This window comes from Harmonia axyridis, chromosome 4 (genome assembly GCF_914767665.1).
Source record: "Harmonia axyridis chromosome 4, icHarAxyr1.1, whole genome shotgun sequence".
Taxonomy (NCBI): domain Eukaryota; kingdom Metazoa; phylum Arthropoda; class Insecta; order Coleoptera; family Coccinellidae; genus Harmonia; species Harmonia axyridis.
This window is the reverse complement of record NC_059504.1, coordinates 26,666,442-26,692,654: the sequence shown is the minus strand read 5'-3', so window position 1 is coordinate 26,692,654 and position 26,213 is coordinate 26,666,442. Positions and strand designations below refer to the sequence as shown.

At 33.1% G+C, this 26,213-nt stretch overlaps 2 protein-coding genes across 4 annotated transcripts in view; one reads left to right on the top strand and one right to left on the bottom strand.

Annotated features, from left to right (window-relative positions):
- LOC123678931 (zinc finger protein Xfin-like) overlaps positions 1-26,213 on the top strand; it is a 114,620-nt gene that overhangs the window by 18,623 nt on the left and 69,784 nt on the right. The gene's annotated exons all lie outside the window — the stretch shown is intronic.
- Positions 18,230-20,158, bottom strand: LOC123678932. 3 transcript variants are annotated; one of them, XR_006747322.1, is made up of 4 exons: positions 20,031-20,158; positions 19,784-19,966; positions 18,527-19,730; positions 18,230-18,473 (listed from the first exon to the last, which is right to left on the bottom strand). XR_006747322.1 is itself a non-coding variant. In XM_045616208.1 (4 exons), exons 1-3 carry the CDS (start codon positions 19,932-19,934, stop codon positions 19,211-19,213), a joined length of 456 nt encoding a protein of 151 aa, XP_045472164.1. In that variant the 5' UTR covers positions 19,935-19,994; the 3' UTR covers positions 18,230-18,473; positions 18,527-19,210. The 3 variants fall into 3 exon arrangements, 1 of the variants encoding a protein (XP_045472164.1); XR_006747323.1 differs by having other exon boundaries at positions 20,022-20,036; XM_045616208.1 differs by lacking the exon at positions 20,031-20,158 and having other exon boundaries at positions 18,527-19,443; positions 19,659-19,730; positions 19,784-19,994.

Genomic DNA, 26,213 nt, shown 5'->3' with positions numbered 1-26,213 from the left:
CTTCTATTTGAAGCGTGAAATAATAAATGATATTCCAAATGTCTTAGTTTGAGTAAGGCATATGGTTGGTCTTCAAGTATATATGACCTAAAAAGATAATGGGTTTCCAAGCAATATGCTTGCGTCGTTTAACCAAAGTGATAAGCAAGCGTTATGCCATGAAACGTACTGCAAAGAATGAGGCCCCCTGACAAGCCTGATACCAACTCCAACACGATTTATCGTACAGAAAATCGTTCTGTTATCACCAATTTCTCACTTCGGTTTACTATTTCCAATATTTTTTCCTCGCTTAATTTCGAAGAATTTCTATTTCCTGTAAACTCGACAATAAAAAAATTTTTTCCTGAAATTATTGTTTTCATATAGGGCATGCACATAATTCATTAAAAATTCAAGTATGTACTAGATCAGATTGGTGGATCTGGTCTATCGAGATTTTGCATTTTGAGATTTTAGGTGCAAATGGTACTACAGTTTCAGGCACATCGCCATATGAATTGATCTTCCAATTCAAAAAACGAATTCTAACGATTTTGTAGTTTTGATATTCGTCTGGACTTCTGTCGTTGATATATTTGATGTACGTTTTTTCTTTTCTATTGCTAGTTCTTTAACCTCGCTGGTGAACCAAGGTTTTGTTTTCCCTTTAGCATTACTATTTACCGTTCTTATTCCTATGGCTTCTTTTGCACTTTGTACTATATAATCTCTAATTTTTTCCCGTCTAATTCTACATCGTCGTCTTCTGATATATGATCTTCTCTGATTTTTTCGTTGAGTCTCTGTTCGTATAATCCTCTTGTTCTGTCAACTTTAAACGATTCTGTGCTGAAATTAGTGATGTAGATGGGTTCTTTCATCTTTTTCGTATGCTTGCAGTTCGGTACTTGCACAAGATAAGATTATGTTGTGTCCTCATGTTTGCCGATGTTAGTGCTCTGACATCAAGGATATGATGCGGTTCCATTTTTCCTGTTCGTGATCACGTTATCAAATTGCTTCTCTATTTTACTCATTATTCCTTAGGGACATAGGCGGCGAACTCGGAAAATTCTCATGCAATAAGCGCGAAGTACTTCTTTTTGTATTCGGATGTTATGTCTCAAGCCAATCATTTGAAAAAAGGTTATTATGTGCATTTTCTCAATCGAATCATTATTCAAAATTGAGGTTAATTAAATTCAAACTTCATAAAAAATTGATAAACTACAACTCATCAGCACGAAATGATTTGAAAAAGCGTTCTGAAGAAACTAACATTGCCACAGAAAGTGTTTGACGTAGTTTTCATGATACCATCTGGAAGGCACAATATTATATTTCTTTAATTTTTTTCTAGCACATCTGGAAGGCAAATAAGTTGAGTGTTATTGAAATAAGTATTGTAATAATAATAATTATTGTAATGATAAGTAATAATAATGATAAGTAATATTCAGTTATAATATCACAAGAGCAAGGCAAAATTCGATTATACACGGATTCACGAGTGTACACTACGTCGAGTGAAAAGGTTCGTATAATCGAAATATACCGGGTGTTCCAAGTTATCGTATACAGGTAATATCTAGCTAAGTTGACAAGATAATGAAAAAATAAAAAAATTACTTTGAATAACATCAAAGTAACTTCCCAATGATGTATAAAAAAGGTTCTTACATTCGACAGCCCTGTGGTAGTTACCCCTTACTTTTATTTTCAAATGGCACACCCTGTATATTGTCAGTGAAAATTGCGTGTCATTCTATTTATTTATAGCACATACTTGGTATTTTTTCATTGATAGCAACAAAAACATTAACATTGTGAAATATGAATTGCAACCAAAATACCTACTATATGCAATTCAAAAAACGAAGAAACATTTAAAGCAATTGTTCAAAATTATTTACTATCTTATTATTTCTCGGTTTTTTAAAACAAAATATTCATCTACTTCTTATATTTGAAGTTTGTACAAACAAAAAAAAGCAGACATAAATATAAAATAAAATTTGTTAATAACAACAAAAACATTAATATTTGTGTCTTCTTTCACGTTATTTATTTATTATTATAAAAATGAAAGCCTCCACCCATGCTTGTACAAACTTTACATATGAGAAGTAGATGAATTATTTTTTTTACCGAGAAATAATAAGATAATACATAATTTTGAACTCTTGTTTTAAATGTTTCTTCGTTTTTTGAATTGCAAAGTTGGTATTTTGGTTGCAATTTGCAATTCATACTTCCCAGAATGATAATGCTTTTGTTGTTATTAATGAAAAAATACCAAATATGTGCTATCGTTTGTATTTCAAATAGAATGACACGCAATTTTCACTGACAATATACAGGGGTTACCATTTGAAAATAAAAAGTTAGGGGTAGCTACCACAGGGGTTTGAAATGTAAGAACCTTTTGTATTCATTATTGGAAAGGTACTTTGATATTATTCAATTTTTTTATTATCTTGTCAAATAAGCTAGATATTGCCTATATACGATATCTTGGGTCACCCGGTATTGTCTATGCTCGAGCTGGTATTCGTTACGATTATATAACGAATAATTTCAATAAATATAACCAAAGCACTGCATTTTGATTATATTTCACTGAGCTTGCCTTTAATTTTTTTGGCGAACGTCCAAGAAACACCACAACAATTATACTATGTTGTCAAGGGTATAATCACTCATCAAGTAAGTAAGTCAAGTAAGTAAGTAACTGTGGTAACATGATTTAATTTTTTTATAGTTTGATGTTCGCAATAAACTTGAAAGCAATAACATTTCTGAATAGAGAATAAAAAGACCTTTCAAACGATGTATCACAACTTCTGATAATCTGGGGGTTGCGCTAATCTTTTGAAGGGAGTAAAAGGTAGGGTTCGCATTTTCACGAAGAAAAATGACAATTCAAAATTTAAATTTGACGTGGATTTCCCATAAATATGTAACAAATTCGTTGAGGGGATCTCAGAATCCCTTTGAGCTAGAAAAAAATGATTTTTGGCACGTTTTCGAGCTCGATTTTCGAGAGAATTAATATGGAGAAAGCCCCAACCTCATAAGTCCCATTGTTTTCAAGCTATAAAAGAAAACAGGGTATATAATATATTCTTTCGAGGTAGAGCAAGACAAAAAATTATTAACTTTAAACAATGTAGCACTTGTAGATAAATTTAAGTATTAAAAACCTCAGCAAAAACTTTGTCTTCCCGTATAGGTATAGTGATTGGTTTCTGTATTTGAAAAGAATATGGTGCTGCAACCTTAGCCGAAGAGGTCATTTGGCTGATATCGTTTTGCATAGTTTATTGCATACCTTCCTCTTCATGAGGTAACAACCATCCATTGATTTCTCTCAAAATATACTCGTTTTTTTTATATCGAAATCAAACCTCCCTTTATATAAAATTTCATTTAAATATTGAAAAAACCTAATATTTCTGTAACAACTGTAACCGATCGGATTATAATTCAGCTCGTAGATGTAAAATAAACTCTAAATGTTCGTGTCACGAGGTGTCATATTTTATATCTTCGCAATGATGAAATTTTATTTGTATAAAAAATGCACACAGCTTTTCATAAATTCCTTCAATATGAGTTTGTAATTCTGTAACTAGCATTTTCAGCATTTGGCACATCAAATTTTATTTGCAATTGTAAATTTTCAAATATAGTCATGTGAAAAAATGAATATTTCAAGATTCTGTAAATCAATATCCTAAAACTCAAGTTGGTACTAGTCAACTAGTCCAACACTTTCTTGAATGACGACCATCCAACCTCACTTTCCTACAAATATTTCTACGACTATTCATCAAGCCGAGGCACCATCCATTCTCGAGGCTCCACCTGTATGAAATTCCAGGTCCAGCCGAGTCGAAAATACTCTAGACATGAAAACAAGAAAGATGAAGTGGGACCTCGGAGGGTCGTCTTCATCGAAGGTCGTGCCAGGGTGACAGTCAGAGACAGAGGGCTGGTAACCGGGATGGTATTGATCGAGCTCTCTTCAGCCGTGCTGGCTCCACACCTTGCCGTGGAGGTGGAACTTCAAGGGGAGATCTCCAGCCTTCCCCATTGCCGATGTTTAATATTGTTTCTCAAGTTAGATGATTGAAACAGATGTAAGAAATTGTTAATCACCGCAGGAGAAGCGATCGTTTCCAGGAATTTCAGTTTGTTCAATAGGAGGGTGTCATTATTCTTCATTTGTAGGATAATCAACTGATAGTGATCCCTGTAATAAAAATCCTCGAATACATCTAGTTATGTGATCAGTTTCGAGAACCTTGATTTTGAGTCACTTCAAAATTTCCGCGATAGAGCGAATCAAGCTTCAGCAAAATGAACATTCAAGCCTTTTGTAAGAAGTTAAATGGGAATTCCCAATGTTTTGAATTGAGCAGATTAAATATGCAAATTTGAATATTCGGAATCGGATATTTTTCCAAATTGTCAAATTTATAATAAGCAGAATATTTATTATATTCTGTATCTACCTGCTGAAATCCAAGGTTCGGCAACTTCTGCTCTCTAAGTGTCATCGGTTGTTTTACGTCGTTTGGCGCGCTTGAAGTTTGTTTTCTGAATTTCTGATATATTTAGGTATTTATTTCAATATATTTCGATTTAATATGAAACGTTGATTCACTATGGGACATGGGAGTAGCGTTCTTTGTGGATAAACTCGTGAATCGAGTGAAATATCGTATCACTGATATGTTTTCATTTCTGCGCGCTTCATGTCAAAATTGAAAGTTCATGTTGGAGACAAAATTTGCTTACTGAAATTGACATATGTCCCCTCTATCTATGTTTATTACTCTGAGATTCATTAGAACGAATTCAGTGTGAGTGGGAATTGCCACGCACCTCGAACTCTATGTTCTTCAATATAGATGATGACATAACTTGACATAATATGAACTCCTGTCTAACCTTGATCTGAGGTTTTATCACGCATTAGCTGGAAAATGGAATTTTAAAAGTGTATTGAAATTTAGTGGTTTTTTGAAGTGAAAATAGGGGACAAAATTGATAGAAACCTTGAAGAAATGTTTTATACGATATAGACATTTGCATTCTTTTTTTGTACATCCCCTTTGCCTGCATAGACATTTCAATTATCCAGCAGCTTTTCGCATTATTTCAGTGCGTTTCAATTCAAATACAACTCCTGCGATGTTTTTATTGTATAATTGTATTTTTTTAGTTCCCTGAAAAAGATCGTAATTAAGGAGCAAAATGGCGACTGACTGATGGAGATGAGAAGAGATTCTTCTACTGATCCCTACTACTTAACACTAGACATGTCCATCAATAATTCAAATGTACTTGCTTAATGTGTCGTGATAATTTTGTTTATGAATTTAGCGCTCGAAGTTTTCTCATTTCCAGCTTTTATTTTATTTGAATCGAATATATTGTCATGGTGGAGTTATTTAGGTGTCAGATTATGTTCGCATATATCTGGACTTCGCCTTTTCTCATATCTATTATTACACCTGTGAATATCATGTAACAGTTTATTGATGTGAGAATAAAAACAATTATTATTATCATTATCCCGACTTTCGCCTATACGCGTAGGATTTATCCTCGCCGTCGCCGTCGGATTGTCACTCCCCGCTAAGAGGAACATTTACTCAATCCCAGATATTTAAAATATCAGAAGGTTAGAGCTCGGTCGTGTCCGATCCTTGTGGTCCCCCTGGTTCTCGTCGAACTTCTGGTCCTCTAACACTTGATCCTTGGACCTGTTCTTCGCTTCCTAGGAATTTTCTCACCGTCCTTGCAGTACCTAAAAGACCAGCTTTCTGCATTATATTACATATATACTCACTTAGTCCCAGTTGCTTGATATTCCTCTTGAGACTTTTGGGATCTATTCCAGTTGTTGAGATGATAATTGGAATACTTTTCGTTTATATCATTCCCCACTGACGCTTTATCTGAAATTCGAGGTCCCTATATTTTGAAATTTTTTCGACCTCTTTTTGACGCATGTTGTTGTTATTTGGTATTGCTACGTCGATTAATATTGCTGTCTGTTGATGTTTATTGTTTATCGACTAGCAGTATATCAGGCCTGTTGTGATGTGAGCGACTGTTTTATCAGTCAAAACTGTACGATCCCAGTACAGTTTATAGTGTTCGTTTTCCAGGATGGTTTCCGGTTGGTACTTGTAGTATGGTACTTTTTCAGAATGAATTAGTTTTAATTTGGTTGCCGGTTTCTTGGTGTAGTATCTTTCCTACTGCATCGTGTCTCTCTTTATATTCATTTCCTGCAAACATATGATTATTTTTATTATATATGAGGGTGAATCAAATATAAACGAGACTTTTCGCCTGTCAGGCACGATAGTGGAGGGAGAACGTTCCCGCTTTGTTTGTTGTTGGGTAGGTTTGTCAGGAATAGGGGAAGAACGTGGGCTTACCTCCTCGATCCTCTCAGTGTCCACCGTGACAATGTCGGAGCAAGAGGTACCTCCGTCAATTTGTGGCCATCTTCTTGCATGATTTCGAACACGAGGAGATCAATTTCTCACTCACATTATCACCTGTGATGAAACATGGGTGCACCACTATATCCTAGAATCTAAACAAGCGAGTATGGAGTGAAGAAAACAAGGAGAACCTGGACTATGAAAGTCAAGTCACGTTTGTCGGCTGGGAAGGTTTTGGCTACCGTTTTTTTTTTTTTTGATCAGAGTGGATTGCTTTATCTCGATTTTTTTGCACGAGCGCAGGACAATTAATGCGGCCTTCTACTGCGACATTTTGAGTGAGGTCCGACTTGCATATCACAGCAAAAGACGAGACCGATTGATCAGGGAAGTGGTTCTTCTCCATGACAATGCTCGCCCCCTTACAGCAGCCTTGACTAGGGAAAAATTGAAGCAACTGGGGTGGGAAACATTGGAACACCCCCCTTACAGTCCAGACCTGTCACCCTGTGACTTTCATTTGTTTAGCCCTCTCACGGAAGCTTTGGGAGGCCAAAGATTCGATAGTGATGCTGAGGTTGAAGCCTACTTGCGCAATTGGCTGCAGACACCACCTGCTTCTTTCTACGTGGAAGAAATTGGAAAGCTGCCTATCCGCTGGGAAAAATGTGTTTCCAAATCAAGAGATTAGGTCGAAAAATAAACTATATTCTTTTTTGCGTTTAAAATAAAATAAATCACAAAAAATGAAAAGTCTCGTTCATGTTTGATTCACTATTACGATAGTGAATCAAACAAAATACGTTTTGTCGTATTTTTGTCATTGAATATAATATAATAATATAAAGGAGTTTACGAAAATTTTCAAGATTGGTGTAGCATATAAGATTTTTGAAAGGGCTGTAGCATAAACATTGAATCATCATTCACAGGGAATATTTTTTGGTATATTTTAGTGAACTCAATCTACTTTCCACTCCACGCTAAGAAGCACACTCAACATGAATGATGAAATCAGTACAGAGAATTTAAAATTACGTAATATCTTGAAATCAATCAAAAAAACTAAAAAGGCAAATATTTTTACTGGTTGGTCAAAATTTATACTTAATTTTATCAATGACCAAAATGACTTACAATCAAAAATTTGTATAGCATTGTTATAGGTAACTATTAAGGTTTTTCAATAAACTTCTATCTCTGTACTTTGTACTGGATTCGAGCTAGCCAAAGTTCGATTGTGATTGGCAACACTTAGTTTACATCTCTCTTGTATTAGGGATAGAGCACAAATGTTCACTTTCCGTTCCTTCTATATATATTCTAAGTCTGTACTTGTTTCTTAGTATTTATTGATATAGTCGTAGATGAAGCATAGTATTAAATTTGCTGTAATGGTCATAACTCACTTGATGAATTACAACTTCATCTGCGTGAGTTATCACTTACATTACCACTCGTTTAATAATATACTATTATCCCAAATAGTTACTGTATGGTCATATTTGAAAGCTGCATCGGGAAGATATTTCGTTTGGTATCCAATGGGAAACACACGAAATTTATGAATTATAATTAGAAAAATATGCCAGCAATGAAATTACTGGAGAGAAAACCTTGTACTAGTTTTTTCAAAACATAAAACGACCATCTATAAAATTTGTTATTGAACACGTCTAAGATTCAAAACAAGACCATGAAAATGGAAATCGCATATGAAAAAAGCTAATTACAATATAAATTATGTGAATATTCACTTTAAAATGGTGCTTCAATGATCATGATCCGATAGATATATACAGCCAGTTTTTTACTATAATCAGAAGCATCCTACAGAGAAATATACAGGATATTCCACCATTGACTCGACCCCCTACTACGGTTAAGCGCTTCAATTTTCGATTTTTTTTGTCGACACAGTATTATAAGACTTCTTCAAAACTACATTCTCGAATTGTTGGATAATGTACAGGTGTATCAAAAAAGTGTAAATGACCAAACATGTTTTTCTTCTGCAATATTCTATTTTTTATTGAATTTTGAGATTACATGGAATAAGTTAAGCCAAGTTTGTTCAAAATTTCTAATGATTAAAATTTACCGTTTTTGAGATTTTTCATGCATTGCAAAACCTAACTACCTACTTCGAAATGAATGAATTTATTCCAATAAGATTTTGAATGTAAATACAAGAAGAACGGAGATGAGTACTGACTTTTTTATAATCATTGAGAATTCAAAATGAGGCAATTCATTCTTACGTTGTTATCGGACTTTTATTATCTTCGAAAAATTCTCTACCTAATGAGAAACTGAAATGTAGGGTCTGCCATTTGGAATAAGCTTATTAACGTTTGTATATGTAGGTAATCCATGAATCGTCACATTTTAAATACCCAGTAAAATTCTCAATGATTATAAAAAAGGGAGTATTTACCTCCGTACTTCATTTCGAAGTTATGAGGTTCTAAAAAGACACTTCAATTTATGAAAAATTGAAATATCACAAAAACGGTATGTCTTAAGCTCATGAAACTTCGAACAAACTTGGGTTCATTATTTATTTCATACAATCAGAAAATTCAATAAAAAACAGGGTGTCCATAAGAAAAAACATATGCTTGGTCGTTTGCACACTTTTGGTACACCCTGTGTATTTCCAAACAATTTGAGGATGTAACTCTAATGATAATAGAGCATGACATCAATGGTGAAACTTCCTCTAGAAAAATTCAATAATTTGTTGAAAATTCCTAAGGAAATCAAAAAAAATCTTTGAGCTTTGATATCCAATAGATCAATTCTTGCAGGGCTTTAATGGAAAAACATTTTCCTAAGAATCTGAGATTGCAATTATAACTAAACAATTCATAAAAATGATTATCATAAAATGATTGTTTTCACTGACTTCCATGCCAAGTATGATTTTTTTATCTGCGTTGCATTTAATAATTACGACACCAGTTCGTAGGTCATATATACAAAAAAATTTGGCAAACCAACTGAACCCCTCAGCTATGTAATTGATATTCTCTTCATCTTCAATTACCCAAATGTTCTTTGTCCTCATGTCTAATTACATACGTTTCTGTCAGGCATAAAAACAAGTTCTGCCATCGTCTGAAACTACCTGCGTTCGCGTTGTTGTACTAATTGAAGTTTATGATAATAGCTTCAGTATGATCGACTTCTTAATGAATGGTTTTGATGAACCAATGGAATCCTTGGATTTTATCCTAGTTACGGCACATTGATAAGTGGATATACCCTTTGACGACGTGGTATAATCGTATTGGTGTGTCGCCTCCTGTCATATTGGGATCATTTCCATAGTAACATTCTTGGACGTTCACAAAAAAATGAAAGTTAAGCTCAATGAAATGTCATTGAATTATCATCGTAACGAATACCAACTCGAGCATAGACTATATATTTCGATTATACGATCCTCTTCACTCGATGTAGTTCTCGAAATTTCAACTGATAGCCATGCATTATTCCAGCCAGTCATTCGGGATTTTTTTTATATGTCAAAAACTGACATTTCGGTGATTTTTACAAATAGCAATGAATTGTTCCAGCTAATAATTCGGGATTATTCTGATTATACAACTTATATTCTGATGAACCAATAGAATCCGTAAACTTCCCATAGTTACGGCGTATTAAAAAGTGAATATACTACTTGACGATGTGGTATAATCGTTTTGGTGTCAAGCTCAGTGAAATGTCATTGAATTATCAAAATATCATTTGGTGAATTCAGAGATCAGAACCACGACCCAAAACAAACGACTATGCTCGGGCATTTTGAGTTGTAACAAAGATGTTACAAAAGGCTATTAAAATAAAAAAAACCCTTAGAAGCTTTAAAAACCTATAAAGTTTTTTATAATTAATAGAGATACATATTCCTCAAACCGTCAATATAATGATTCTCAAGTTTCAGTAAATAATTACTGAATACATAAAGACAATCTATTCAGTTCAAAGATAGTATATTTTATTCTCATTGGATATAAATTCAAATACTTGAATATTTTGGCAAGTACGAGGGGTATATGAATTTTTTTTAGTTCAATAATTCTTCAACTAATCCACCGAATAACTTCAAATTTTGAAGGTTTGTCACCGTTTACTATCGCCTTCTTTCAAAATTTTTGAAATCGAATAAATCAGGTCCGGACTAGGAAAATTTAAGATTTTTTCTATTTTCGTGAATAATGGTTAAAATCATAATTTTTCACGTTTTCGTAACCACAAAGAATTAATTCAAAATTCTAAATCTCCTGCTTGGCACCGTCATACAGGATGATCAGTAGGTAAACATTCCCTTACGAGCGGAATTTTGCAGTTCACAAGAAATGAAATCAACAATCCCCGTTAATTTCACATATGGACTCAAAATAATTCAAAATCAGTGATTTATAAAAATTCCCATATATTTTTGTGCGCGCATAGAGAAACGTTTGAATTATATGATTGGCGCATAGAGACATGCCAAAATTGTATGATGGATGCCACTCTTTAATATTTGCGTGCGGTAAAAACCCTTGCTATTCACTTTCCACACGCATATGCGTGCGGAAAGTGAATAGCAGGGCCTTTTTTCCGCACGAATTTGGAAAAGTACTACTTTCCAAACGTCATTGCGTGTGGAAAGTAATACTTTCGGAACGCTAGTAGGAAAAACAAATTTACCTTTAAACATCAACAATAAGTATTTGAAGTTGAAGTTTGATTGTAATAAATTATATTTAAATAATGAATAAAAATTTTCATTTCTCATAAAATGATGGAATGTTAAAATGGCGGATGCATTCCTTTGTCAAAGTAAATCTGAACATAAAAGTTTTTCATTTATATTACATATACCTACACAATAAAATAATTCACAAGTGACGAGAAGAAAAATATACAACTAACCCTTTTTTTGAGGGTTTCTTTAATAGAAGAAAATTGCTTTATGAATTTCGCTGCAATTATTATCAATACCTAACGTTCATTCAAGGAAACAGGAAAATAAATGATTTGACAGTTTCACTGTATCGGGTACACATGCACGAAGATACGCATTGGCGTAAGCCAAGATTTTCATCAACTTTCCTGTTTAGTGGAATATATTTAATTTGAAATGTAGCATGCTACACTGTATCTTTCCACCTAAGCCGAATCCCGAAAAATGGTCAATAAAAACTGTTTGATTTGATGATTAAAAGTTATGGTTCAATTCAATGTGAAAGATTCAGCCTCTATAGGATAATTCCAAGCTAAAATTTCGTATTGATCGAGTTATCGTAATCCTTAGAAAATTCAAGACAAATATCGAAAAACACGAGTAAAGACTCATTTTCACGGTGATAGTACTATCACGATAGTGTGATAATAACTATCACAGCAACAATCACCATGTAAACTACTCGATACTATCACCGTTAAAATGAGCCTTAACTCCCCGACGTGAAGTAAGGAATTTTTGATCTCTAGTTTGTTCATGCATTCTTGGAGACCACATATCTAATGTCAATAAATGATCTTTCGAATTGAACGATTTTCGAATTTTTGGAATCATTGCTAATATCTATGTTATTAGAGTTATTATACGAATACATATTTATTATTTTGGACACTTCAGACAATATCTTGTGAGAAATTAAACAAATTTCTTACTCAAACGTTACACATTTATCGAAAATCGAAGCTTCAATAACATACACAACTGTCTACCATTATTTAAAATCATTTTTATCCCACAAAGAATAAGATTTTACACATCGAGATTACTCTCGATGCAGAATTTTTCTCGAAAATGACGATTAATCATGATGAGGTTGAAAACATTCACTGCTTCGATAATACTGATTGGGTGAAATATTCCTCAATCCAAAGTCCTAACCTCAATTCTTATATTAATTTTGTTCAGAATTTGAGTACAAATTTCACAACATTTCATTTTTCCTTGATCGATAAAAAAGTAATAATCAGCAAATTATATTTCGAAATTTTTTAATATCCCTTGAAATCTAGAATTTATTTTTTATGGACACGTTTATCAGCCACAAATTCTGTCATTACATACTTTTTCTAGATCAATCTTTGACAAAACACAAACAGGTATTTCACAGGGAACGCCTGATTTAAAACCAAATCAGAAATTCAATTTCGCTGCAGAATAGAACTTTAATATTACCTCTTTCATTTGATTACGAAAGAAATTGTGATTTTATTTATTTTCCGCAGTTTTTGACGGTCGTATAACAAGTTATAGATGCTGATAAGCTTCACATGAATAAATAGGAATTCGAAGTTCGAATGATGATTTACATATACATTGTTTTGAGTAAATCATTTTTTTATTTGCTCTATCTCAAAAATTAATAAATCAGTAAATATATAAAGATTTTCCTTTATTTGGAAATGTCAGGTTGCTAATGATATGGTTTATTTCATATAATAATATTTCATCGAACGTTCCGGAGAGACTTTCCTTCAGTGAAAATAATCAATTTGATCGTTGACAAATAAAAAATTAATTAAAATTAAAATTTCAATTTTTCGTCAAATTACAATGTTGGAATGCCAACATTGTAATTTGATTTCTTCAAAACTGAGTCTTGACCAAATAAATTGCAATTTGAATGAAACACATTAAATTTTTCGATGCGAATAACTCAGTTCAATTCTTTGATAACTGCAGTATTGAAATTTTGTGACAAAAATGATACAAAAAACAACGGGTAAGTGCATACCGATGATAACGAATGCAAAAATCACAGATGGCAAATCAAGGGGCGACGCCGACAAAGCGGATAGATAAAGGAAAATAATAAACTTCGGGTATAGACGTGCTTGTAGTGCAATCATCTTGAAAGCGATAATAAACTGATAAACGGTTCGAATTTTTAATACCGTGTCGGTGTCAAAAAAAGTAAAATGATTAGAGGTTCATTTCATGAAAGATTCGTTTTTCGGCTTTGCGAGAATTGAAATTTTATAAGTATTTCATAAATATTGGAGTGGTATTTACCCTCAATGCCCCCCATTTCTACGCCCTTGGTGAACAAAGGTGCTGGGTGGGTAAGACTCTTTGAAGAAACGTTATAAAAATGGTGAATTCAGAGCATGTTTACCCTTGGAAATGTTTAGAATGTAGAGATTGACAACGTCATTCTCAAAAACAATTCAATAATTTTGTTTTCAATTTGGAGAAGAATAATAAAAATTCACATAAAAACTAGTTCGTGACAATGGTCACGATTTTTGATGGTTTTCAATGGAAAACCATCAAAAATCATTCACAACCCAACCCACCTTTTTTATAGAGGGAAATTCAACCTTATACAGGGTGTCCCATAAGTGGCACGTCACAGTGACACCGGAGGTAGGTCAGCTAAAGAGGGACCTAACCAGCCTAACATGACCCCAGTAAAAGTTGCATGGTTTTCGAGTTATTACCAAATTACGTTTTTTAGTGAATTTTCACCTTTTTTAACATTGTCAGGGTCAGAATTCTGCTGGAAAGCTCTCGAAGCTTATTTTTTTTGTTGTAATGGAATCTTAAATAGTTATTTAAGATGACATGAGTATGATTCTGTCAAAAAGTTATGTGGATTTCCGTAAATTAATGAATAAATCTTGATTTCAATTGCTAGCAAAACGAGAACTTCGACTTTGGACACCTGCTGTGAAAAAAAAACCTTGAAACAAAACGAGCAAGTAACATAAAAAAATTGGGCATTTTAGACAGATTTAGAAATGGTACAATACACGAATCTTATCCCCATAAAACTAGGTATTTTCATCCGGGCTGCGTCGAATACGCGTTCACGCAATTCTTCCTCGCTTCTTATTGGTCCATATCGGAAATTAGTTTGAGAAAATTGAATCGTAATTTTATAAAACGGTGTCATTTATGCATTAGAGTCCGAGGGAAACAGTTTGAACATTTACTGTAAGTTAGATTTAAGAATTAAATAAATAATCGAAAGTTAAGTCTGTTTTTAATTAATTTACCTTTTTTTTCAATAATATTCCTTTTTCGCTTCCCCTAATCCATCTTTTTCCCTATTGTGACTTTAACAAATAATAACAAAGCCCGGTATCAAATGTAATGTCATAGCAAGCGGCAAAATTACCTGATAGCGGGGTTCCTAGTTTCAACTTAGTTAAGTAGGGCATCGGTAAAATGATGAAAATACCTAGTTTTATGGGCATAAGATTCGTGTATTGTACCATTTCTAAATCTGTCTAAAATGCCCAATTTTTTGATGTTACTTGCTCGTTTTGTTTCAAGGATTTTTTTTCACAGCAGGTGTCCAAAGTCGAAGTTCTCGTTTTGCTAGCAATTGAAATCAAGATTTATCCATTAATTTACGGAAATCCACATAACTTTTTGACAGAATCATACTCATGTCATCTTAAATAACTATTTAAGATTCCATTACAACAAAAAAAAAAAGCTTCGAGAGCTTTCCAGCAGAATTCTGACCCTGACAATGTTAAAAAAGGTGAAAATTCACTAAAAAACGTAATTTGGTAATAACTCGAAAACCATGCAACTTTTACTGGGGTCATGTTAGGCTGGTTAGGTCCCTCTTTAGCTGACCTACCTCCGGTGTCACTGTGACGTGCCACTTATGGGACACCCTGTATATACCCAACAAGTCTCGACAAGTGTGAAGCACCTGTCAGCACCTTGCTGTGTAGTGTAAGGGTCTCCCTTATGTCATTAACCATAAGAGCATATTCACTAAAAACCTGCATGGATACCTTGATGAATACGTAAGGTTCCAAGGACGCCAAACTTCCCCCGCGTGCTCAACCTAAAATATAAGGTGGAACAAAGTATTGTTCAATTACAGCTCCATTATATTAAAAGGTTTTTTGAACTGGGTTATTGTTGTTGTAGAACTAGAAATATATAACAAGCCTTTCTGAGATTTTCTTCAGATTTGGTATTATAGGAGTCTACAATTCTTGAATAGAGTGTTCAAACTGAAATTTCTTTAAATTCATTCTTCTAATTTAATTATCCTTTGACTGAAAGAATAAAAGTTTTTGATTGATATATTCTCCAACTTTATCTATTTTACCTTAATCAAATGCCTCCACTTATTTTCTCGGTGTTTTGTGGGAATTCTTCATTTGTGCTTAACTCATTTCCGTTCGGTTTTCAGATTTCCTTTGAAATTTTCTGTTTGGGGTTGAAAATCTATTCCTCTTGATTGAAGTTGCAACGACATTCTTTGATAAGAAGTAATTTATCACAAGGTACAAGTACAGGTATAGGTACAGGTATAGGTATTGAAATATTTTTGATGTTTGTTATTTGGTAATTGAATCAAATAGAACTTGATTATTTGAACTTGACAAAAAATCATGAATGATTCAATCTGACAAATTAAATTTCTTTTGAAACTTGTAGAAAGAGACGGGAGTTAGGTTATCTTTGTCATTTTTTACTACAGTAGTTCAAACTTAAATCCAAGGTCAACGAAACGACGTGCCTAAAAACAGCCGAGTGATTTGTCTTATTAGTCTTTGGTTGAGGTATGAGGAATGGAGCAGGCTGAGATAAGCCTTGCCACATCTTCTAGTCAGTCCTAGTTTCACTGTCTATTTTACAGCAGGCAGTTACTACAAGCACTCCCACCATAGCAAGGTGCTGACCTCGGGAGAAAACCCAACCTAATCTTACCTCACATAACAACACGTTTTCTTTATTCAAAAAGCAAAATAAAAATTATCACAGTTTATCGAGATGGGGGACCCTGAAGCCGGGACTGGAATCATATCATACGAGCAAAGTTACCTATCTTTGCGCATTTTCCAACCAGATAAGTTTATCAAACCAAGAGAATTAAAAAAAAATTACCTCATTCTCAGAGATGTTCCGGTGGGAAATGGGAATAGAGTCGCAGCTAGATTCTAGCCTCGTCTAGTCACAAGAATCACTATAACGTTACTAAACTGATTTTTCGTCATCAGACACTCTCGATCGGCATTTTCCGCATAAATAAAGCATGGCTTGAGAAAAATAGGGATTCATCAAGCCAAGAAGCTTGATATTTTAACCAACTACTTGATTTGAAAATCAAGCTTGTGAAAGATTACATACAACTTGACTTGATTGCAAACTCTTGCAAAAAAGTACATTATGATTGACCTGTTCAACTATACAGGGTGATTCACGGGATGGCCTATTAGACGTTCATGGAAAAGTAATCATAATTATGAGCTGAAAATTTGCATATTGGTGTTTGAGACAATGATCTTCCTCCCTGAAATATTTTCAGATCTTTACAACTTCCTATTATACCGTAAACAGACTACTACTTCCTTATTTCAAACGGCAAAGCCAGTATATTATTGCATCATTGAATAACTTTTTCGACGACAATTTCGGCAATATGCCATACTTTGAGTAAAAACTCAACGGTTCATGAGTTGATGGGATTGTTATGAAATAAATGGTGACGATAAGGACTCACATATTTTCAAATATTTCGACAGAAAAAGCTTTTTTCGAAAAAAGTTTTTTCTTTTTCAATTCAGCTAATATGAATGCAAATTTTTGAATTTCTTCTCGCCCGTATAAAATGTCAGCTTAATTTTATTTTTGTGAATTTGTTGGTTTTCAAGAAAAAAATTGAAAAATACTTTTCGGGCGCTGTCTTCAAGGGGATGTTCCTAAGCGTAAAGGAGCTCAAAAAAAGTTTATATGAAAGACCCCCCCCTATTATTTGACAAGGAATCACCCTCATTTTTTCTCATAACTATTCATAAACACCGTGTATATATTTACTTATTTTTATTGAAGACATTGAAATATAAATTTGATATACATATAAAGAGATAACTCCTGAAGATCTAAAATATCGATTGTTATAAAATTGTATCAATGAAAGAAATACCGACAAGCTGAAGTGCAAAAAAATCGTGAACATAGGGGTAATAACAAATGCCGATGCGAGACCGTAATATTAATGATCCGAATGCGGCACCTTTGCCGAAGCCCGACATAAATATTTTTCTCTAATTCTGTGGTTATTCCGTTCATTCTTCCTCATCTTGTAGAACAAAATCGTGCGAGAATATATCAGAAACGCACATTTTTCATGGTTATATTTTATTATTATATGTTGGTACTCCGAACTTTCAGCCACGGTTTTATCTGTCAATTGACCATATTCAGCGTCGCCATATTGAAATGCGACAATACCAACTACCCAGGGTTCTCAACATCGAATAACGAAAGTTACTAATTAGTAACTTTCGTTATTCGATGTTGAGAGAAATTTCTCAGCCCCGCGAAAGTTTAAATGAGAATATTTGTAAAATGCATTCCAAAGTCGTTAACTGAAAAAATGTCAGATGAGAGGGAATAAGTTGAATTATATTTTTCAATAATATTATTATCACTATTAATATATTATTTTAGTAATATTATTATCACTATTAATATATTATTTTAGTAATAAATATTATTTAAGTAATAGTTATGAGTCTTCCTAATGGGAGTGTTGAGTTTTTGTTTGAGAGGGATTAAAGTTTTGATTTTTTTAGTAGGATGTTTCATTTCATTTTATCTTCATACATATACATTTATAATGTACAATGAAAATGTTCATTGCACAAGACTAAGCACTGTTTTAAGAGGTTGCAGCAATAAACAACAACTTTTTGAATTCAAAATTGATGAATAAAGACTCGCTTTTTTTATGATCATAAAAAATGAATTTATTGATATAATGAAGAATGTACACCCAAAAAAAAAGGAATTTTCATAAATATTTTATAACAAAAATACAAATAATATACATCTGAAATGAACTTATAATCTCCTGTTCTTCTATTTTTTCTTGATTTTTATATCCAACAGGGGTTTTTTTCTAAAATTTGTCAGATGGCAACACACCACCCAAATTTGGTTCAATTGGTCAGCCATAGTATTTGGAATGCTACAGCGCAATATTCTGTTTAATTTCACATTTCTTATAATTCTCTCAACATGAACACGAACACCTAAAAATTGCAATCATTTGATAAAATGTATATTAAAAAAACTCACTCCTTACTTGCAATATCCCTAGTCAGAGTTTCATCTGCGTCAGTGAATTGTTGATTATTGCCATATGAAAATGGTGGTATATTCAAATCAACATCAATATCTGCAAGTTCTTTGGAAATTGTGAACCCCTTATCAGCCATTACTGAGTCCCCTGGTTCCAGCTTTTCCAGTAAGCCACTATTTAAAATTATTTCTCTCTCAGAAGTTCTACCCGGGTAGAGTTCTGATATGAAACACAAATCCATTAGGTGTTATTCCAATTATGCCCCTGGCGGTATTATGTGCCTTATACACAGAATATGTGCTACTCTGCACTGTATAATCTGAAGGTTTTTCAATAAAAATCTCAGTTCCATCCAGAATAATTCTTGTACTAGGATATTTACTGATGAAACATTCTGGCATATACTTTTTCACGATTTCTCTCGAAGGCCAAATAGGTATCTGTATGAAATATGAATACATCACATTTATCCAAAACCTAAACATTCTGGAGACTGTGGACTGGGAAATATCATATCTATATGCGATATCTTCTTCTAAGAGACCAAGACGAAGCCTTACTAAAACTATGAATATCTGATTTTCATAGTCCATTCCCAGATTACTGTTGTCCTTGCCCAAGTACTTTTTTCTGTATGCCAGTGCATGCTTGATGATTATGCTTGTAAAAATCTTGTAGGTAATGACATCACTGAATCCTGTGTAGAAGCTCTGTGTAGAAGCTTAGAAAGTGGGGATCATTGATTGAAGACTGAATGGAGTTGGTAGAATGTTTCATCTTATGTTCCTCGATCTTCATTTCAAGGTGGTGAACATAGTTCAGCAGATTTTGTAACTTGTTTAAGTCATTTTGTTGGAAATAATAATTGTGGTCGAAGTCGACAGATTTCTTCATTGACAGTTTAATTTGTGCTTGGAATTCTGAAAAATAATTTGTCGAATAGACAGTCTATGATTTTCACAAAGTCCCTCATTAGAGTACAAGGATGGATACTATGAACTGAAAAATTATCTCTATTCTACACTGACAAGTAGACATTCCATATTTCATTCCTTATAATTGGTGCTACAATTGTTTTACTGGGGGTGACAATATGTCAAAAGTACTTATTGAAAAGAGTTTTCTACGGATTTACCTCCAACGTTGTAGCTAGCATTGGTCGAATCATTGGATGAATTGACCTCTTCTTTTTTTAGAGCCTGGTAATCTGAAATTATCCGGAATAATCACCCACAATACTGAAGATGTGATCACACTTACCTTGGAAATGTTTCAGACAGAATTTTAGTATTTTGCCATTACATTTTGTAGAGAATATTTTGGTGTAAGTTTTTTCATTTTTACATCTATTTCTTGCTGAACAATTACTGACACAACAACGACTGCCTCCACTATATTGATATCTACCCATATTTCCTGGATTTTATCTTCAGTTCAATTTTTCTGAAAAAAACACCCACAAAATACTTAACCAAAGTTTACCACCAATTTTTATAACCTCTCATACCATACTGATAATCGGTACGGTATTTTTCTAGTAAACTCAATATTTCTCCGTTGGGAACCCTGGGTAGTTGGTATTGTCGCAATTCAATATGGCGACGCTGAATATGGTCAATTCATCAATTTGCCTTAAAGAAATCAGTTCTGCCAACCAACATTTTTCAATGCAAAAATCACTAAATGATATTTATGGAAATATTTCATTGATTTCAATAAAAATGCAATGAATTAGAGAAAATGATGTATAATACTCGTACAGAAGGCTCATTCTACCACTCGTTCTTTCAAAAACTCGCCACTCCGTGGCTCGTTTTTGAATTTTGAACTCGTGGAAGAATATCAATGCCTTCTGCACTTGTATTATAAATAACTAATATCTAACTAGATTACGGTACGCTTGAACATAAAAGTTTTGTTGATCTTGTAATTATTTTAGGCCTAGTACACATTTTCTAGGTAAGGCTAGCAATATTTTAATATTATTATTTTTTTTTTTGGCACCCCTGCATACCTTGCGCCCGTGTCAAGTGCCACCTTTGACACGCCCTAGATACGGCTCTGCTTCCGGAAAACACCGAAAGAAACTAAAATTCGATGTTTGGATGACTAAATTTTACATTCCATGAATTATAATCAATTTTTCGTTGGTATTGTTGAGAAAACCATGAACCAAAACAATTTTTAAATACGAAATGTCAAATTTAGTTATGGAAATATCGAATTTAGTTTCTTTCTGTGTGTTCCGGAAGTCACAGACCACTCCACATAGTGAGGAATTGTGATTTTTCCTCATTTGAGGTTTTTCCTTGATAACTCTCAAGTATTCATTTTAGGTATATAGGGTTTGCTTGAGTTCTAATTTGGAAATCATGAGTTTTGATGAATTTAAGTTGTACAAGTTCATGATCTTCTTATAAACACCCTGTACATTCTTGGTCCAAACCGCAAACAGTCTTATAATACTCATATTCGCAGAATCGAGAAAGAAATAAAAAATTTTCGAAACTAGCTTTTTCTATCCTCTAACATTGATGAAAAATCAAAAGATATTTAACAATTTTCTCTAGCTTGTTGCTTATTGGCAACAAACGTGCGCCTGCGGCGTCAGTCAGTTTCCAAGCAACAAGCTTTCGAAAACTGTTATGAATTTTTTTCGAACAATTATCAATGTCCTTGTGTTATTACTACTGAAAACTACACAACATGCAATCATGGTATTGATAATACATATTACTATTATACCGAATACAATTGTAGACCGAATTTTCAATTTTCGAAAGAAAATTCAGATTATGGAAACAATAAACCCAAATTCAAACATTCCAATACAATATACATATGATGACATTATGATGATGCATGATGACATACAATACTCTATGATTTTTCGATGAAAGAAAATAATACAACATTGTGAAGAATTTGCAGTATATTCCTTTCTAGTTGTTCTCCAATCTTCTCTTGATCCTCAACTCATCAATCTGATGGCAAATAGGTGTCTTATATAAAGAATATTCGAAATTTTTGGCATGCCTTCAATCGGCATGAGTACAAGTACTGGTAGGCGACGTTTTGAAGAGTAGATGACGCAATGAAAAGTTGGCTATAATTAGATCTTTTGTTTTCTTTATCTACCTAGACCAATTAATGCGCTCGCCATTAAAGTGTTTTTGCAATAAGCCTCTAAAGAATAAGCAATTATTGGATATCATAAAAACTGTGGACTCTATTCTTTAGATCGTTGAATAATCTCAGATAAGATTAAATTTGTTTATTAAATTATTGTCAACAAGGTGGAAAATTCGGTGGAAATCATTATGTTACGGATCTCTGCCTGATCGGAATTTCCTAAGAGACACATATCCAGTTTAGATGAAGAATTTTTTCATCTAAATTAATTTTTTTCAAAAGAAATCAGCAAAAACAATTCTTTATGAAATTCAGTCGAAGAAAAAAAGGTCTCCCAAATTTGTCGTTGGATGCAGTTTTTTTATCGTCGAATTATTAATCGACGATAGCTTTTAAGATTTTTCAGGTTTCATATATTTGTAATCATTTTATTGTATATGCAGAGTTCAATAACTCTGCATATTCTATAATATAGTATAAAATGGTTAGAAATATATGAAATCTAGTTAGAGTTTTAGTCAGTTGAGAAATTAAAAATTTCTCTACAAGGTTTTGGAATAGCATAAATCAAAATTGCCTAGGTATATTCATAATTGTTTATGATGCATTTAGTGCACATGTTCAATAGATCAACAAACTGAAAACCTAATCGATCTCATCGAATAAAAAAAGATCAGAACTAATCGTATGAATAAAGTTCCAGTATTCAGAAGTACTTTATCTTTCGATTATTTCACGAAGTGCAAATATAGATCAGTTCTTTTTTTCTGCCTAATGCAATCGGTAATTAATCTAATCTTATCTTGTTTTCCTACATTACGAAGAAAGGATATTGCTTGGAAATGTGAAAACCCTTTAAAAAAGTTATCTCTAATTAGCTCACAATGAGACAGAATTATTGCAAAAGTGGTCGTGTCACACCAAGTCAAATAAAGAAGATAGATAATTCCACCTTGAAGAAGGACAAATATTCCACTAGTCATTTATGATGAAATCTGATTCCCGAAAATGATAGTCTAGAGAGGAAACAAAAAGATAAGTTTTCAAACAAGCAATACATATTTTAAAACGGTTTATTTTTCATCACAAGAAATTTGTTTTGTGTGAACAATGTTCAAATTTAATATATGTCATACCAGTTTGTTATTTCGATTTGTTATTGTATTGATTGTTTATTGCTAAGTTACCAATGTAATTATTATGCACATCATACCACATAATCAAAATACCTTATGGATCTTGGGGTATAAAGTAAACTTTATTTAATAAGTTTTATAACAAAATTTTAACAATTTTTTGATACTATTAACATTTTTCATTCGAATTAATATGAAATTGGCTGAGAATCCACGATCGGATTCACAATACTAATCCTTTTCACAAAATGAAAATGATAATGATTAAAATTTGAATTAAATAAACCAAGAAATTGTGGTTTGTAAGTTCCTACCTTAAAGCTTGCAGTTGTGCTCTTCGATGGCGAAGCTAATGCTTCAGAAGTAATACATATCAGAGATGAAGGGTTGAAACAATAAGAATATTACTTCCGATCCAATTTTGTAGATGATGAAATTCTCTGAACAAGAATTCACTTACAATGTTTTTACTTGTAAGATGATGTAAGAATACTTCTTTTAGATGAATGTGAAATATTTCAAAATATAGAAATATAATAATTGTCACTTAAGCGAGACGAATGAATGAATTGATTAACATGTGCATGTCCTGTGAATTTTACGACGCCAAGAATGGTGTGTTGCCTACATATAGTAGCAGGTCATTTAGTTATAAACGAACGAACATTGGCAATTCTGAAAGGATTCCGTGAGGCGTGAGTGGTAATTTGCCTGTAGTAAACATATTTCAACTTCATCACAAGGTCTGTCTGCAAGCATTCTTGGAACCTCATTTTTTTTAGATACTGTCATCTTTATATCCTTCAGCAACAGACGTACCCTTCTAAGCACCATGATACCATCACTGTAGTGATACTGGCTTCAACTTCTGCCAGAATAGTTGCTAATGTTAGACGTAGACAGAGACCTGTAGGTATAGTTTTCAGGATTGAAGAAACATAAATATTTCGCAATGAAACATGGCATTTGACAAATGTGTTTTTTCCAAATGGTTGTATAGTACAAAGAGCCTGGCTATAGATCAGAAGAAACCATTGTCTGAATACTTTCTTGTGCGTAAAGTCATGTATTCTTTTACAAGTTAATATAAAGTATTTCGTTTTCCTCGAAAATTGTGAAAACCCGGTTTTTATCGGTTTTTACAAATACAGAAATGTAATTCTTTCCAAAACAACATACTTTTCATCTTTTAAGTGAATAACTTCACAAGCTCTTACTGACGACATCCACCAAATACACTGACTGTTCATCGTATCCCCTCGAAGAGTTATTTTTTATCGATTTAACTGTTTTTCTGATTTCTTCAGATGTGCGGCTAACATAAAGAATGTATTGTTATGTTGATTGCTGTGCACAGTTAATATTTTAAACTTAACTCAACAGTATTATAGAGTTTATTTATGTGATTTTCTGAATAAACGCTCTTATTAATTGGGAACCCAAACATTGACTTTTTTCTTTATCTCCTGTCGATAGATCTTTATTCAGGTTTGGAGCCATATTACCATTATATTTTATGAAATAATCTGCTAGGGTTTGGGGATTACCAGTGGGAAGAGTGAGGGGAGTTTCGTTATCGGAGTTAGATTTCAAATTCTTTATGATCTGCCATCTTGTTTTTGTTTTGTTCTGTTAATACTGAATTTTTGGTAGCTGCAATGAATAGAGAACCCAATGTTAGTTTTAGACTTTTTATTTCTGGGTCTTTGTTATATGAATTCTCCTTTCTTGGTTTTATTATTGTTGTTGTGTAAGGAAACAACGTTTAAAACAACTCACAGTATTTGTGAAAGAAGAATTCCCGCATACCATTCACTTCCTTTGCTTCGAATTCATAAATTTTGGTGCAGTCTGTTTTCAGAAGTTCTTCATTAAATTTACTTAAAGCTTCTTCAGAGAAATTCCTTTTTCTTAATATTTTTGTTCTAGAATTATTTGTCATGTTTTCTGATTGAAATTTGGCATTGGGCAAGGTGGTCTGATACATGAGGTTGTATGAAACTGTGCCTTCTTCTATATTTGTGAAGATGTTGTCAATACATGTTTTTGAGGTAGGTGTTTTCCTTGTTGGTTCTCTAAGAAATGTTTTCAATATGTTCGTTTGGAGTATGGATTTCAAAACTTGGTTGCTATTTTCGTCATTGAGATCTCCTGTAATTATAAGCTTATTGTTTCTTTCGGTGGTCAGTTTTTCCAATATAAAAGTCAGCTTTTCATAGAAAGTATTAATTTTTTCGTTATGAGTGTTTGGTCGGTATGGACATACAAGAACTAACTTTGTACTGTCTTGCATTTTAAATTCTAGTGCTGCACATTAAATTACATAGGGTACTGTATGATTATTCAAATCCTGTCTTATCTGATCAATTTTTTCTAGCAAAGATTGCACATCCCCCATGGCTGTTTAATTCTCTACAAAAACTTGAGATCAATTTGTATTTATCAAGATTGTATGTTGTCAGTTGTTCTTGTGACATCCAATGTTCTCTTAGTGTCAGAAAATCTGTTTCAGTTTCTTTGGTGAACTTCTCTAAGTTATTCAATGACGTGCTCAATGATTGAATATTTTTGTGCGTCGTTGTATAGGTTACAAGTTGTTTTCTGTTTTTCCTGTGTTCAGTCAATCCCAAGGTTCTTGGATGTAGTTAAAGTTTTGAAGTCTGCCATAGTTGTTACCGATAGATTGAATATTTTGACATATCATTTTAATTTATGTTGTTACAACTGGAGTCTGAATAAAAAAGGGTAATACGTACTCCTTCCGGCCATATTTTCGGATATAAGGAAAAGTCATATAATTTTGTTCTAGAACTAGAAATGTCAATGCGTTATAAAAACTGATTAACAAATTTCAGGGGACTATTGCAGATAGATAGTTTATTTTCCGAGAAAAGATCCGGACGACCGAAGGCGAATGGTATCATTTTTTCTGTTGAATTTTGGAATCCTACAAATTCCTAATCTATCAAAAATTTCATGGATGTTTGAAATTTTATTCCTTGACCGATTCCATTGATTTCCTAAGAGAAATAATAAACTAAAACATAGAAGACCCATTATGAGTATTAATTTTTGAATATATACCAGCAACTCTGGATTCTATAAAAGCATTATCTACCTACCGTCAACATCATTTCTGTTTTCTTCTCTGTTACCCACATTGAGGATCACTTCGCATTTCGGCTAAGCGTTTTCATATTTTGATGTAACTCGTACAGTTAGTTACATAGCATACCAAAATGACAATGGCTGAAGCATGTAAGCATTTTAAACGATTCCTCATCAATAATTACGTGAATTTACAAGAGTTAGGAAACTTTCAATGTCATTTCAGGTAGATATTTCAAGTTGAATTGTGTACATCATCTTTAGGTTGGGAAAACCAAAACGTTGATTACCTACTCTTCGAGGTTCTGTCGCAG